The sequence below is a fragment of the Vigna umbellata genome, chromosome 3 (genome assembly GCF_029865625.1).
Source record: "Vigna umbellata cultivar VRB3 chromosome 3, Vumbellata_1.0, whole genome shotgun sequence".
NCBI lineage: Eukaryota > Viridiplantae > Streptophyta > Magnoliopsida > Fabales > Fabaceae > Vigna > Vigna umbellata.
Genome location: NC_142167.1, coordinates 47,708,258 through 47,725,596, shown reverse-complemented (window position 1 = coordinate 47,725,596; position 17,339 = coordinate 47,708,258). Strand labels below are relative to the sequence as shown.

The 17,339-nt window shown below is 28.8% G+C and overlaps 1 protein-coding gene across 1 annotated transcript; it reads right to left on the bottom strand.

Moving 5' to 3' along the window:
• Positions 1-841: 841 nt before the first annotated feature.
• Positions 842-5,888, bottom strand: LOC148202782 (uncharacterized). The gene is made up of 6 exons (XM_088111019.1): positions 5,239-5,888; positions 4,767-4,843; positions 4,630-4,666; positions 2,314-2,443; positions 1,748-1,952; positions 842-1,276 (listed from the first exon to the last, which is right to left on the bottom strand). The coding sequence occupies exons 1-6, from the start codon at positions 5,363-5,365 to the stop codon at positions 992-994; spliced, it is 861 nt and encodes a 286-aa protein (XP_087967145.1). The 5' UTR covers positions 5,366-5,888; the 3' UTR covers positions 842-991.
• Positions 5,889-17,339: the final 11,451 nt, after the last annotated feature.

Sequence of the window (17,339 nt, the reverse complement as noted above, 5' to 3'; positions counted from 1 at the left end):
AGAAGAAGAGATCTTACTGATGACCTCAATAGAATGTAAAGATAAAATAACCATATGAGGATAACAAGATGATGGTCAATAGAATTATACATGTTATTACACATGTATATACTATGTTCTAGAATTAAAAAATAATCTATTGAGTACGAGGCAGCTGCTAACAAAAGGATTTAATCATCACAATTCAAAACAATAAATGCAATATTGTTCACTAAAACAAGGCTAATTATAAAGGTATCTATGGTTGCATACAGGATGTTTATCCTCACAACAAAACAATAATAAAAATTAAATTAAATAAAAATAAGATACGATTTAAACTTTTTTTTTCAACCTCGTCTAAGAAGAACGATGGTGTAGGGAGGATGACGTAACTATGATAATGACAACATGAATAATATCAATGGTGACACGATACAGAGAAGGAGAGTATTTTTGTCTTTTATGTTAATATAAGGATGCCAATAGTAATAATGTGGGTTTCGGTAGAAGCATAAAAATAATATATATATAAAATGTAGGTCAGTTTTGAAACCAGTTTAACTCTAAAACAGAGTAAAAGAAAAGTTCACATTGATGCTAAATAGTAAAAAATGGGAGGTAAAAAGAAAACATGAGATCCACTTTATTATTATTTTCAATAAAAGTTAATAGGCAAGTTATCGCAAGTTTCTCTAAAACGCATCCAACAAATCCCAGAAGGTTTTCTCTCTTCGTTATGTCAAGATGCAATTCAAAGAAGGGATACCTTCATTTTAAATAAAACTAATTTTAATTTATTATAAAAACCAAAACGTGAAATCTCGATTATAATTTTACATCAAAATATGTGTCACAAGAATGAAATTAAATTCTAGCATTTTACCAAACATTCACATTCACACATTCATGAACACACCCTTGTAAACAGATAATAGCAATTTTCTTGGTATGCCAACTCTTGTAAAATAGCTAAAAGCAAGGTAATTATGCTTTTAAATGAAGGTGAGATTCAAATGGCCAAAGATAGGTCGACATTAACTTTGTTTGAAACATTAGAAGAAGTAGAACATCCCATGTAGTTGTTGTTGTTGTTGTTAAACTTAGGGCACAATGAAAAGGCCTCACTGATATCGCTGACTGAAGAAGCATTACTTCTCTGAGAAGAAGGATGTGGTTGTGGCAATGAGATGGACAGCGACAACTCACAACCTCCCATGTCGTCTTCATCCTCTGCTTCTACCCCACAACTCTTTTCAACTTCATTCAAACCCTGTTCGTCATTTAAGTAGGCAACCTGTTCAACATAGTGAAAAAGGAACACATCAGAAAGTGACAAGGCCATTGCAGAAAGTTATTCACGTGGACTTTCTCACAAAAAGGGTCTATCATTTTTTTCTTATATGCACAAAGGGGGCAATATTAAGGGAACAAAGCTAATAGATTTTGCTAAGGCCACTGACAAGGTTGGATATATGAAGCAGAAAGGAGACTGATTAATTCTTCATAGCATTAACAGTTGAACATGATTATCTGTAGAAAATAAAAAGAGTTAACTTTGATTATTTGAATTGATGTTTTTGACAAGGAGGCTGTCATTTTCGTGTTTTGTTCGTAAAGGGGGGGTCCTATTGCTGAGAAATTTTCACATGACAGTGAAATAAAGACATAACCAATGAGACACTCCACTTGAAGCTCAATAATTTATGTTGAAGGAGGAGAAATGAAGTACAAAAAGATAGATAGATTGTCTCTATAAGAAGAGTACCTGGAGAAAATCTGATGCTTGGCTTGGTAGCATGGGAAGAAAAGTTGTGGAAAGGGGTTTAGTCTGCAATATTGAACCAGCACAAATCTTCTTTATTCGCTTCTGCTCAGCCATGCTCTGCAGGTAATCATAAAAAGTAGTGTATGGATTTCTTTGGCTGCATTGTGGGAATCCTGAGAGAAAACTTGTCTTCTCGATTCTAGCTCTGTGGAGAATCCAAACGTTAATTAATTCAGATTTTTTCTTTCTTTTCTTGCTTAAAAGTAAAAGTTGCCTCAGAAAAGTCAGAGATCAAGCAAAGACCAATCACTTTTGTTTTCTTACTTTACATATGTTGTACCACTTTTTAGTCCTTTGAAAAGTTTCAAATTATTTCAACAAGCAAAGAAGCCAGAGTTTTTTTATATGCAGGGTAAAAAAAGTTACATATTCTTGACTGATCGTGCTTCTTTTCTTAGTGTACTTTCTAAATAATAAGTATAAAATAATGAGATTTGTTGTATACATGTTGATTTGTGATTGAAAACTCGTTGTATTGTTTATTTGAAACATGAAGTTAAGCTGACCTTTTAAGGGAGAAATTACTGCAGCTGGGTTGGGAATCAGATTCTTTTCCAATGGATTTGAAACAAGAGTAGAAACCAACATCACCCACTTCATCATCGTCTTGTTTTCTATGTTGGGTGGAAGTCTTGTCTGTCACAGATAACCATCAGACAAGGAATTCAAAGTAGAACAACATTTAGCGAAAACATTCAACATTTTAAAACAAATTAACGTTTAGTTAGAGTGAAACTGCATGTAGCCTTTTTCTTCTTTTAAGATTTTTCTGGGATTTAAATTCTGTGCATGAAAAGCAAAAACAAATATGTTTGTAAAAGATGTACCGCTACACTTTGATTGGTGTAGGATTGAAATATATTGGTAAAAAAATTTAAAAAAGTAAATTTTTTGTAAAATATTTTAAAAATTTTGTATAATTATGAGTTTTTGTTCGCATAAAATATTATAATATCTTTTTACCACATGACATGAACTGACAAACATAGAAAAGATATAACATTATTTTCAACACAAAAGTTTAAGATTTAATGTTTGTGATTTTTATTTTACTCATATGTCACTTTATTTCTATTCAATACAATTTTTTTAACTTATATATTTGAATACTTAATATAATAAAGATAAAAGAAATAAAGAGTATTATATTATTAAAAATTAAAAAAATACTTTTATTATGTTTATATTCCAGTAAATAACTAATTTTTATCTGTTTTTCTTTAATTTTTTTTTCCATTAAAGATTTTCAGAGAAATAGATTTCTTTATACAAAAATAGTGATCGAGAAAGTTGATGAATAGTTACAGTATGATAATAGGATTGGAGGAAGAATGAAAACTTACATGGGTGAAATTAAAGGAGCAATGGAATTTATATATTAAATGTTGAAAGCAGAAAAGTTGTGGGTTTCATAAAAATACCATTATAAGATGGTAAAAGCAGAATGGTTTATGATTCTCCTTTGTCTATTCTGGCATCAACTATAGACACGAAAGGGACTACTTAATGAGCAACATTGCTGTTGAGAATTTGCTAAACTCATGCATGGAGGATAGCTTTTTCCTCTGCTTTTCAACCACAAACTATTAACCAATAAGAGAAACAACCATCGATAGAGTGACTCCATATCTATCTGCATGCTTTCAATGCAGAAAGCATCATCTACATTATTCAATGTACGACATGCAGATCATCGATATTAATCTGTTGACCAATCAATGCTTCAACCAAGCTATTTATTTCACTTTAACTATAATCTTCTCGAAAAATGTTTTTTTAACAACTAGAAAAAAAAATTAACACGTAATAATTTTATATCTCGTCTGTCTGACCCAGTTTCCTTTTCTCTTTCTTTTGTACAGTTAACCATAAAAGGGAAACGTAAGGGGCACAGTGTAAAATTGTAAGATGTCAAAAACCATTTTTAAATAATGAATCACTTTATAAACCAGGAGATGAGATGAAGAACTCATCCTAGCTACTTTATAAATAAATAAGAACACTTAACTTAAAAAGTTGAAAAATATTCTTTGAAACTCCTCGTTTCTTTTACTCTTATTTTACAACCCCTTTTGAAAAAACATACTATACTTAACTAATAAATATAAAATAATAATTTTTACGAGTGTCAAAAGCAAGTATAAAAAGAAATAGGGTGTCTACCATACTATGACCCTAAAAAATTTCCACACTTTATATTTATATATATACCATGTTTCTCCACTATTTTATAGTAAAAAAGTATTTTTATTTTTTACCAAAAGCGGGTAACTTCTCTATTTTCCATTGATTCGGTGAGTCCATTTTTTTTATGTAAACCATAAAAAGGGATGCTGTGGAGACACTTTCTATCATCATCAAAATGTCTTCTCTGTTCGAGAATGCAAAATTTTATGTTAGTTTAGTTAAATATGCAGGTGTTATTTTTCAATTGGCAAGTCCTATTTTCAAGCTGGTATGACCTCATAAATTTGGATCACCAAAACAAGTATATATATATATATATATATATATATATATATATATATATATATATATATATATATATATATATATATATATGTTGATAACACATAAAATATGCAACATAAAAGGTAATATTTTAGAGTAATGAAAGAATGATTGATGCTCATATTAACATAATTACCATATATAAAACCTTAACTTTTCTTAATGCACACATTTTCATTATTATGTATCCAAATCTGTAGATAAATAACCTACTTTATGAACACAAAGCATAGGCAGATGAGGGTAGGAAAGAGTATTGAAGAGACATAGTGTTTTGCAGTAAAGAAGGTCAAATGAACAACGTTTGGTACCTTGTCTGCAGGAATCACCTTTCATGCTTCTGTACATCTGGTTATTTTTGAAAAAGAGGAAGAAAAGCTTAATCAGGAACACCAAATTAATGTATGAAATTGCCAATTTTATACTAATTAAGCAGATTAAAATGAACCTGCAGATGGCTCTTGACATGTGAAATTGTCAGCCCTTTAACATCCATCAACTGAAGAACAAGCTTAGGAGTAGCCTCTGCACAATATATGAATAAAAAAAGAGGTAGAAACGTATTAGAAATTCATCATAGTATATAGTAATGAAAAACAGATAAAGAAGAATGAAGAAAATAGCCAACATACATTTACTTTTTTCTCACATTTAATTTATTTTTCTACCTCATTTTCTCATGTCATCTACAACATTTATTATTTTTGTCTGTCTTTCAATTCCCTCAGCTCCATACACCCCCATTTCCTTCTACATAAAGTGAAGCTTCAATTCTGATGAAAAGTTAACATTAACAATAATGCATCTAATAAGCTTTGTCCTTGTGTTTATGGGATCTAAGAAAAGCAACAAAAAGAAGAAGAAAGAAACATGAAGAAAAGCATAGAAAATTTTTAGTTGGGTGAAAACAATGTACTCACTGTGATGACCTCCAAGAGTTTCAATGGCATAAACAAAGCAACGATGGAGTTCAGGGGTCCATCTTAAACGAGGGACTTTTGATCTTATGTACTGTCTCACTACACCTTCCCTTCCACAACTACCCATTTTTCCTTCTCTTCAAAGACCTTCACTTTCCACTTCTGAAACCAAAAGGGTGTTCTGAAAAACCCCTATAATTACCATTCGTGCTCCAAAACTTGGACCTCCTTATATAACAAGAACAACACAGGACTAAGAAAAAAGCATGGCATGCATGCAGCTTTTCTCTTTAGGAAAACAGAAAAAAAAAATGAGGAAGAGAACACAGAATCATCATAGTGAAAGGGGAAAATATCGAGAGAAAAGGACATGACAGGGGAAGAAGTCCTGCAAATTCCCGAACATGTCACTGATAATACCTTATGGTAGGTGCTGTTGCTGCTTCCAGCGTGTACGCAGCTAGCCAAATGACAAAAAGGAAAAACGAAAGAGTAAAAAAATGAAAGAAACGAAACCAAAAAATAATCACGAGGAGGCTTCTGAACTCTGATATATGTTGTTTTGCTTGCTCATACGAAATGATTATGCCTAGTTATGCCAATATATATATAGTGTCTCGTGTGTTGCCAATCTTTGACCTTTGTCTCTCTTTCTAGTTTCCTTTTTACGCACTCTCTCTCTCTAGATAGACCAGTAATAGTAATATATGCGACAACATCGTCATAATCACTTGGGGGGAATACATGGATGCCATGAAATTACTTTTCAGGTTTTTGTTTTGTTCTCTTCTCATGAGAACTGTTTCATTGACGCGTAAACACGATAATGTTCTTGTATATTATTTTTATTTTTATATAGACTTATCAGATATAAGACTAATATTACTATAAACAAATTTCTTCATTGTTTAGTTACAAATTATAGTACTAACAAGTGAAACTAAAACTAGATTTGGTACCTTTAAGAAAAATTTCGATTTTGAAAGTCATGACTGAAAATATAATTGAAAAAAGAGACTCTATCAGAAAAATGGTTAATCATATTCTTCAATTACGAATTATTATCAATATTAATGTCTTCATTATTACTATTATTATTATTATTATTATTACTATTACTATTATTATTATTATTATCAATCTATCAAAATATTATTTTACTGATTAACATCGCAAATATTTACATTATGACGATGCATGCAAATTAAAATATGTATAACACATTTTTCTCTCTTAAATTTAAGTTTAGAAGGAGTCTAATTTATTTATCTTTTGTCTTCTATCTTCTTTAAAAAATAGAATGACTTGCCGTATGTCTCATGTTAGTGAGAAATAATTATGAATAGATATAATTTTTTTTTTGGACAAATATTAGTTATTAGTATTTTATTGGTGTGAGAGTTGAATTCATAATCAGAATTTTTTTCAAACAAACAAATCAACCTTATAAGTAGATATAAGATTTACAGATTTTTATAATAATTATTTCAAAAATTATGTTTAAATTGTTTTGGTACTGATTCAAAATACAACTCTTTTTTACTAATATTTATTAAATAAGGGAAGAAAATAGCAAGATAAGATTATTTTATAATTTTCTTTCACAAATTAAAAATAAATATTTCACTAATATAAAATGTATAATTTAATTTTTGTTTAACTTATTTATCTATCAACTTTCTTCTCTCTTTTTTCTAGTTCATTATCTTCTTTATTTATGAGTTTTGAGTATTCTCTTTTTCTAAGTTCGATATATTCATCTATAAATTAATATTTGTTTATAGAAATAAATATATTTTTAATTTTTAAATTTAGATGTAAAATTGAAATTTGGTTTTGTTTTAAATTTTGATATAATTTGTTTAAACTTTATAAATGAATAAATATAATTATTTTAATCTAAATGAATTAAATTTTATAAATATGTCAAACCGGGTTTCGAGTTGATGTTTGAAATATTTATATTGTTTGACACGTTTTAACTCATGGAACCGAATTCTGCTTTTACATTCAAATTTAGAAAATACAAATATATTTAACTTATATATATATATATATATATATATATATATATATATATATATATATATATATATATATATATATATATATATAATTTGTGAATGACTATACAAATTTTTATGGTTATCACGAAATTCCTTTCTGGTAAAGAATATACCAGTTTCATTACTGTCTTTTTCTCATGGTAGATTATAGGCACAAATGTGATGCATATATATAATTGAAATTTTCAAGGTATTTGATGAATATGAGTACTGTTATTGAAGGAGCCAAATTCAAAAAAATGATGATAAAGGTATCAAAGTAGATATTTTAAAAAACAATATAATATATATAATCATGATGTTTGAACCCTAAAATGGCTAAAAACTAAATTTCACATGCATATTCTGGCTAGACAGTTACAAGACCTACGTAGAATACCTATCTTGTCACCAAAGAAAAGGAAATAAGGTGACACTTTTAGATGCATAACAATGGTTGGAACATGGAAAAGAATTGCATGCCAAAACCAGAGGATAATTCACTTTATTATCCTTCTTCTCTCAATCTTATAGAAAAATAATATGAATTCATTATCTTCTCTTGTTAGGAAATAAGCCTCTGAAAGATATGTATATATAAATTGAGCATACGAATGTTTTTTCTTTTGAAAGTTCTGAGAATCTTGCATGGCTGTCTCCATAACCCCATTCAAGACAATATTTTTTTGTTTTTCTTTATGCTAATAAGTAATATAATATTGTCAAATAATATATATATATATATATATATATATATATATATATATATTAAATATTTGTAGATATAAAGTGTTTTTTCTTGTATGTTAATATATGTGACACTCTGATAGGACAATGGAACAGGTGCAATAATATTCTAATATAAAGAAAACAAATACATATAATAAAAAAATAAGGTTTCATAGGTTCGGAAGTACCTATATTTGCGGGTTAGTTTCAATTGGGTCCTCCAATTTTGAAAGTGATTAATTGACTCTCTGTTTTGATAAAATTGAATCAATAATATCCTTGCCGTTAATCTTAGTAAACGGCGTTAATTTTCTAGTGAGGTGGCATGCTGAGGTGGCTTTTAATTAGCACGTGGCACGATGTGTGAACCCTCGAAACTCTCACTCTTAGTAGTAACACTTCATGAATAATTGTAACTCTTCATGAATCTGAAAACGGTCTCTAATACTCTTAAATTCCAATAATCCTCCACTATTTGAGAGTATTGTATAATTACTTAACACAAACATCAATTTAATAATTGCAATCTTACACATAAATGAAAGTGTACATAGACTTGAACTTTCACTTAGTAGAATACACATTTCAGGAATTCGTATTTTATTGGTGTCGAAACGATTGAACCAACATAATACCTATTGAAGTCTTGAAGATACTCTACATGTAAGATAAATTACATATTCTTGTTATACTTGACACAATAGGGCTATGCGTCCATATCTATTCATAAGTGCAACAAAGTCATGCCCCCTTGACTTCTTAAAGCGGCCAAACTTCGCACTTACGTAGGTTGATTTCTTAGGTAAACATGTTTCTGTGACAAAACATAAATTCAAGAAATCAATTAAGAATTACTCAACCTCCTAAGCATCACAGATCTAAAGCACTCTTTAAATAATTATTTGTGCTTTCAATCATCAAATAAGAGATTTAATCTTATTGAACTTAAGACTCAATGTCATATTAAGCGTTAAACTTTGTTCGTACGAAATCTACTGTACTAATTCCATCTTTGACGAGTCCTTGGACATAACTATGTCTCACAGCAATATGTCTTGATTTGACATTGTATATTTGACTATAAGCCTTTCCCAATGTTGCAACATTGTCACAATGTATTGCTATTGGTGATATTGGTTTTGGTAACAATGATATCTCGAACATGAGATTCCTTAACCATTCGGCTTCCTTTCTTGTCGAGGCTAGAGCTATAAACTCTGAAGCCATAGTGGAATCTGTAATGCAAGTTTGTTTCTTGGACGACCAAGAAATTGCACCTCCCCAAGGAGGAAAATCCAACCACTAGTTGAAGAGTGATCTTCTCATTTATAATCCAACTTGCATCAGAATATCCTTCCAAAACTGAAGGATAACCACTATATGTTAATCCATAATTAATAGTTTTATTTGAATACTTAAGTACTCGATGGCAATGTGATAGACTAGGGTTACTAGTATATCTACTCAATTTGCTCACCGCAAAAAGCAATATATAGCCTTGTACTTATCATTGTATACATTAAACATCCTATTACCCTTGCATATTCCAGTTGTGAAACTGTTTTACCACCATTAGGTAATATCTTTAAATTAGGGTCCATAGGGGTTGAAACAAGAGAGCATTCATAATTATTGAATTTCTAAAATTATTAGTCTAGCATCAATCATTTTATAATTATATTAAAATTACTAACCAGAAATTTCTTGCTTAATGCATCTTCAGAAATGTATTTGCTTTCAAGTTGATCCCAAAGTTCTTTTGCAGAATCCACATATTGATATATGTCAAATAAAGGATTAGACATACCGTTCAGAATGTGACCACGACAAACATAATCATCATTCTCCCATTTTTTCATTTTTCGTTGTTCTTCCAATGTTTCGGTTTCGCTTGGGTTGGGGAGAACTTAAAACATATGCCACGTTTAGAGCCAAGAGAAGGAAATGCATCTTCTTTTGCCATCACCGAAAACAAACGCCTTCAAACTTGTCTAATTTGTGAAAGTTTGCAGACATCTCACGAATTGTTGTCATCTTCGAGTATATATTGCTTTTAGACTGTTGAAACAATTTTCCAAGAACTTAGGGAAACAAGATGAACAATAATGTAGACTTGATATAATCTTCTAGACGTGAATACACATTTTCCTAAAAGCAATATTTCGTCCCTTATAAGAGTGAAGGGGATCACGAAATCCGCTTTTAAGATACAAAGAAGAAATACAACGATAATACTCACTCTTAGTATTAACGTCAAATAAGAATAAAATTCTCAGGAATTGATTTGTGTGTTAAGTGAATGAGAGAATGTAGAGAAAAAGTCTCACTTGTTTCTCTATCCATAGAGCACAATATCCCTTTATATAGATGTTGATGAGGCATCTTTCAAATCCAAGAGATACCAGATTCTGATTAGTTACATTTCTTCATAAATGATCGTAATTTTTCATGAATGGTTGTAACTCTTCGTGAATAATTGTAACTCTTCATTGGTTTATAACTCTTCATGAATAAATGTAACTCTTCATGAATCTCAAAACGGTCTCTAATACTCTTAAATTCCAACAGTTCAAAGATTGAGACTTTCCCTATTCTAAAGCGTAAGCATAGTGATTTGTCAACGACATCCTCAATTGCTTCAATCAAGTTAACCACTTTTGATGAAAATCATATTACTTTCTTTTGATTTAATTAATATTATTATACATATAAATTAAACTTTGATTTCACTTTTTATGTTAGAAAATAAAAAAAAAACACAAGCTTTAGGCTACTGCTAAAATGGGAAGGACCCAACTTGATATATACTTGGATGACCAACATTGGATGTTGCTATTACTGAATATATGAATGTTCTTGAATGGTGGAAAAGTAATAGGCAACATTTTTCAGATTTGTTTGTCATGGCTAGAGACTTGCTAAGTATCCCAATTACTACAATTGTATTTGAATATGCTTTAACATTGATTCAAGGATTTTGAATAAATATAAAATTCGTCTGTTATCAAAAGATGGTGAAGTAATAATTTCCACTTAAAAGCATGAGTTTTGTGATTTAGATTGATGAAGATGGAAGAGTCGATAAGGAAAGTTCTTCTAATGTTGCATCTAATAACCTAGAAAATGTAAATGATGACCATTAAACGAAAAAATGATGATGAAGTTTATTATTAATTTTTTAGTAGTATAGTGATCGAATGATTGTGTGAAGAAAAATTATTTAATGTGTAAAATTAATCTTATCACTTTACTTGATGTTCTCTTCTGAAAAATTCAAATGTGTGAAATGCAAGAATGTTTGTGTGAACATAAATACAACTCAATATGAACTTGTTTTCAACATGTATTCATGTAAAAGGTAAAAAAAAAAGAAAAAGTCATTTTTATGTGAAATTACATTTTGAATCACAGAAAGAAAACAAAAATTGGTAGGTTAGTCTGCAAGCTCGATAAACGGAGTTATAAATATTAATCTATTTTTTAGTAATGGACTAATTCAACTCAATTTGTTTTTGGTAAATTAAAAACAAACCGAGTTTAAACAAGTCGAATCGATACGTTTTACCACACCTGATTTTGATAGGCTAAAAGTGGTTAAATAATTTTTTTAAAAGATTTATTAAAATCATAGAACACGAAAGAAGTACAATATTCTCTGTACTATGTATCTTTTAACCTACCTCTCTATCTTCTCATGCTTTAAACCATACTTCCGATAAATTTTACAGAAAAACTTAAAATACTCCCATTGTTTCTCATTATATATATTTTTTATTGACAACAAAACAGATTAAAATAGCATGTTAACTTAGATAAAAAAAAAAAAAAAAACCCTTCGATAGTTTATATAAACACGACATAAAATTAATTAATTTTAAAAAACTGTTTCTATTTTCTTTTAAATCAGGCATTCAACTTTTTTATTTATATATCTTTTCTTCTTAGCTCAGCAACTTCTGATATTCATATATATATTTATTCCTTTCTCTTGAACATTACAAAATTTTGTAGGCATGCATTATTTTACTCATGAAAGTAGAATTTTGTATCTCAGAAGAAATTTTGAATACTTTTTAGGGTTGAATTTAGCATAAGCAAAAAAGTATTATAGATATTACCAATGGACAATGAGAAGCAGCATGTGTTGCAGAGCAAAAACATTAATTAGAAAAGCACAAGTATCGTTTATTCATACGATAGCTGTGAGGCAGTTGACCATTGGATTGAGAAGAAAGAAGAAAGAAGAGAGAAGAAAGATGATGAGAATGAATTGTTGTTAGAGTAGCAGAGAGCAGAGGTGTGGGGCTAGAAGGCAAAAGGAATGGAGAGAAGGCACAGCTTCTCAAGATTTTCTGATAATGTCAGTCTTAAAGAGAGGGAATGATGGAAATTCCTGTGCACATGGCATGATGGTGTGTGAAACAGTCCAAAGCTACATTAAATTTAATACCATCATTACCACTGTTCTCCTATGTGTCTGCATTAATTTAATAGCCTTCTACTTTCTAAACTTAACGTTTTCTCTTTGATTATTACACGAGGTAAATAATAGCCCTATGAACACTGAAAAGTGTGATCAAGACGATGATGGGACCAGTTCCAGCTGGACCCTCTCTTCTGCTTCTTCTGCATCCACTATGTCTCGGCAACTGTGTTTCACCTTTCTTTCTCCCATTTTCTTCACCCTAACTTACCATGCACATCCTTCCACCACTTTAAACTCTTTTTCCATTTCATTAATCAAAACATCTCAAACTTACAACAATCAACCCATAACTCAACCCTTTTCGTACCATCGATTGGTTCAAATATGCAGGTTTCCCCTCCATGATACGAGCTTCAAATTTGTTTTTCTTATTATCCCTAACCAAAAATATTATAGAGAAGAACTTCAAATATATTTAAGCTAATTACTGTATATTATTAGTTTTATATTTCGTAAAGATAAGAAAAAAAAGAGCAGTGCTTGTAAATTTTAATTCTTACCATTCTTTTAATATTTAAATATATGAAATAACTGTTCCGTTTATTGTCCCAAAGTAAAAAATTTTATCAAATAGGAAATGTTGTGGGTTATAATTTTGTTATTTTTATTTTTAGAGATAAAAGATGTGTTTATGATATATTAACAAATATTTTTGCAATAATTCAATATTATAATGTTAGAAAATATAAGATATAAATTAAAATTTATAAATAAAATATAATTATTTTTAATTAAAATGTAATATTACAAGTAAATTAGTGAATAAATATAATAAATAAAAATGTATTACTAAATCAAATCACTTGTCTAAAAAATATAGTTATCTTCATTTGAAATATTATTTATCCTCTTAGTTAGAGTAACTGGTATTTTCTATTTTTAAATTTAAATTAGTTTTAGTTAGTAATAATAACTGTAATGTAAAATCAGTTCCTAGAGAAGATAATGGTATGCTACAATTGTCAATATAAAGTTTTATATAAACACGCTATATAAGAATCTTTAAAAAGAAGTAAATATTGAGAAATAAATAAGTGAAATAAGAGTAAAGGTACCAATTTGATAAATAAAAAATTCGTATTTAATACATATAACAGAAATTTTACTAAAAGTTACATTGTTAAGTACTTTTTTTCATCGAAAAATGCCTTTTTTCTCTAAATTTATAATTAAATTTGAAAGTCTTTTTTCGGTCCATTATAAATTCATTTGAATTTATTTGATATCTGGTTTATATAAATTAAAATGGATATATATTATATACCTTTTAATTTTAATAAAATTTGACAACGATACCTATAGAGATGTAGTTTTTGAGTGGTCCGGTTCTTCGTTGCCTTGAAGATGGGCTCATGATGGTCTTTTAATACAGGCTCATCATGCTTTCTGCACCACTGCAAATCTTTTCTTCTTACACCGCTTTCAAAATTTTCAATAAAACTATAACTAAAGAAAAACAAAAATTTATTCATGAACAAAAATAATTTATGGATGATTGAAATAAAGATTTTAAATTAGAAAAAATTCAAAAATTGGTTTATATACAAACTAATTTTTATTTTTTTACTTTTTAAAGTATTATAAAGAAGTATATCCAAACATAATCTCCTTGATGCACACTGTCTCGAATATTCTTTCCATTGGTGAAAAAACTGGATATATAAACTCAACCCTTCAATTAAGTTCTATATAAAATACATTAATATATATATATATATATTTTGAAAAAAATTAGATTTTTTAATGTAATTTATACTACTAAATCTTACCATATATATGGTATATGGTAGAATTATACTAATGCATTTATGCTTTTATTGTTCCATTAAACTCTCCATAACAAAAATTCTTATCAACTTTTGGTTTTTTAATTCTACTATCGATTTAGATATTAATATTTAAAATACTTTTTAATAAGTTGGAACCATAAAAGTTAATGTAAAGATAGTAATTTTAATCTTTTATATATATATATATATATATATATATATATATATATATATATATATATATATATATATATATATATATATATATATATATATATATATATATTAAAATAGTGTAATTTGGTTTTCAAAATAACACAATCTTAAAGTAGTGCTAATTTGGTATAACTTCATTGTGAAAAAATCGTGTTAAATTGACACAACTTTAATTAAAATTTTAAAAAAGTTATAATAATTGAAATTATATCAAACTAACCCAATTTTAGTTTATATCACAATACACTAAAATCGTACTAAGGCAACACGACTTTAATTAACGTTAAAATAAATTACAATGTACTGAAGTCCTATCAAGCTGGTACGACTTCAGTTTTTAACACAATACACCAAAATCGTATCAAGTTAACATGATTTCAATTAAAAATTTTAAAAATCATACCAAGTTTACATGACTTATTCCTTTATTTTTGTAATTTTTTTGAAATTTGCACTATTTTAATAAATTTGAAAACAAATGCACCACTTTGGTGCTATTGCCTTAAGTAGCCAGCTTTTTATTAAATGAAATAAAAGATAATGAAATGTAGTATATGAAATATTTTGTTAATGTGTTAATATTGAATTGAGTTTAAAATTCTTAGTTTTAGTTGTATAGGGTATATGGAGTTTTTTCGTTAATGTAAAATAGAATCTCTTTACCTATAAATATAGAGATCCCACTATATAGGAACTCTTGAACCTTAGTGAATTCCTATTGAGATTACTCCATACTTTTCCTACTTTGAGAGTCACGAGTTAGAGCTTGGCCTTAGAATTTGGCCTTAACTCACATGGGTTAGGATAAAAAAGTCCACAAAATTAAAAATATCTTTTATTAAAAAAGCCTATGGGACCAAATATCCATAAAATTTCATGGGTTAGAGTTAGTCCATTGACCTTCTTTTAACATGTTGACTATTTTATTCCTAATAATATTCAAAATTTTTATGATTAAGTTAACATATTGGTCTAACTGATGTTGTAACTTAATCATATCCACTATTCATGTGTTCCTAAATCCAATTATCCAATTATATTAACATCTAGTTTTTTTTTTAATTTATAAAATTGTGTGTATTTTTATCCAGTTTTGATATAAAATGTTTTGTTATATCAATAGTGTTTTATAAAAATAATAACTTATTTGATATTTTTTATGATAATTCTTTTGTGAAAAATCCATTTCTTTTCAAACGGAAACACATTTATTATATTTTAGATGTCAAAACTAAAAATAAGTTTAAAGCTTATTTATATATAATATTTTTTAAATAGTATATTAAAATAAACTCATAAAAGCTTATTTATATATAATCTTTTTTTCTTTCAAAATTACCTTATATTTAAGTTTAAATAAACTCAATATATATTATATTTTCAACTTTTCAAAATAATGAAATTATGTATCTAAAATATGATTACAACTAAAAGATTATTTTGAATAGCTTTTTCTAAAGTTAATATTTATATTTTTATATTTAAAGAAAAATAGAATATTATAGTAAAATATCATTAGAAACTTAGAAACTACTAAACAAAGATTACAAAACAAATGAAAAGAATAATTAAAAATGCATTACAAATGAGCTAATTTAATTTTGGGGTGCCAACCCTACCCTAACCCTGCCGTAACCCACTTTGCGTGGGGTTTTAGGAGTTGAGGCTTTTAAAAAGCTCCCTATTAATGGACCAGAAAAATAAGGATTGGTTTTAGAGGGGTCAGGAGCAACCCATGGGCTAGGGGCTCAGATGACAGTTATACTTGTAGGACTAGAAGTTGTCCAAATTTGCTTTATTTATAAGTGATGGAGATTTTAGATAATTCATCTTTTCACCTTTCATAAACAATCCTTCTATCCTAAACTGTATAAGCACATATTAAAATGTCTAAAGAGTATTTATGGAATTATCAAACTTTAACAAAATATGCTCATTAGATGATGAAATTCAAGTTTTCTAGTGACTTAAAATCTTTATCTAAACTAGAAAGTCTAATACCACTCATAACAAGTTAACTTTTAGTACATTTTCATACTCAAAGCTTATTTTACCATATTGGAAGAAACCCTAGTCAAAACAACATTTTAAGGAATGTGTGTGCATGTGTGTGCGTGTGTGAGTTTGTGTGTATGTGTGAGGGAGTATGTGGGTGGGTAAGTGTGTGTGTGTGTGTAAGTGTGTGTGTGTGTAAGTATGTGTGTGCATGTGTGTATGGGTGTGTGTCTTTGTGTGGGTGTGTGTGTGCGTGAGGGTGTGTGTCTGAACATGTGTGTGTGTGTGTGTGTTTGGGTGTGTGTGGGTGTGTGTGTCTGTGTGTTTATGTTGGTGTGTGTGTGTGTGTGTGTGTGCGTGTGTGTGAGTGTAAATATGTGTGTGTGGTGTGTGTGTGCATGTGTGTGGGTTTGTGTTTGTGTGGGTGTGTGAGTGTATGCATGTTTGTGAATATGTGTGTGTGCGTGTGTGAATGTGTTTGTGTGTGTGCGCATGTGTTTGTGTGTGTGAATGTGTGTTCGTGTAAGTGTGTGTGTGTGTGTGCATATGTGTGTATGTATGTGTGTGTTTGTGGGAGGGGGGGTGTTTGTTTGTGTGTGCGTGTGTGTGTATTTATGTTTTTTGTGTGGGTGTACGAGAAACAAATGTCTTTTATCCATTTGTGTTTTTTAGGAGTAGAAATTATAAATGAGGGTGTAGGAAGCATAGGCCTCCATTTGAAATAAAATAAGTTGAAAAATAAAAGATATGAAATGTAGCAATTATGTTTTTAAAAAAAACAATTTGATTGAGAGATTATAAGAAGCACCATCTAAGCAGTTACTTGTAAGTTATAATATATTTTAATTTTAAAATAATAAA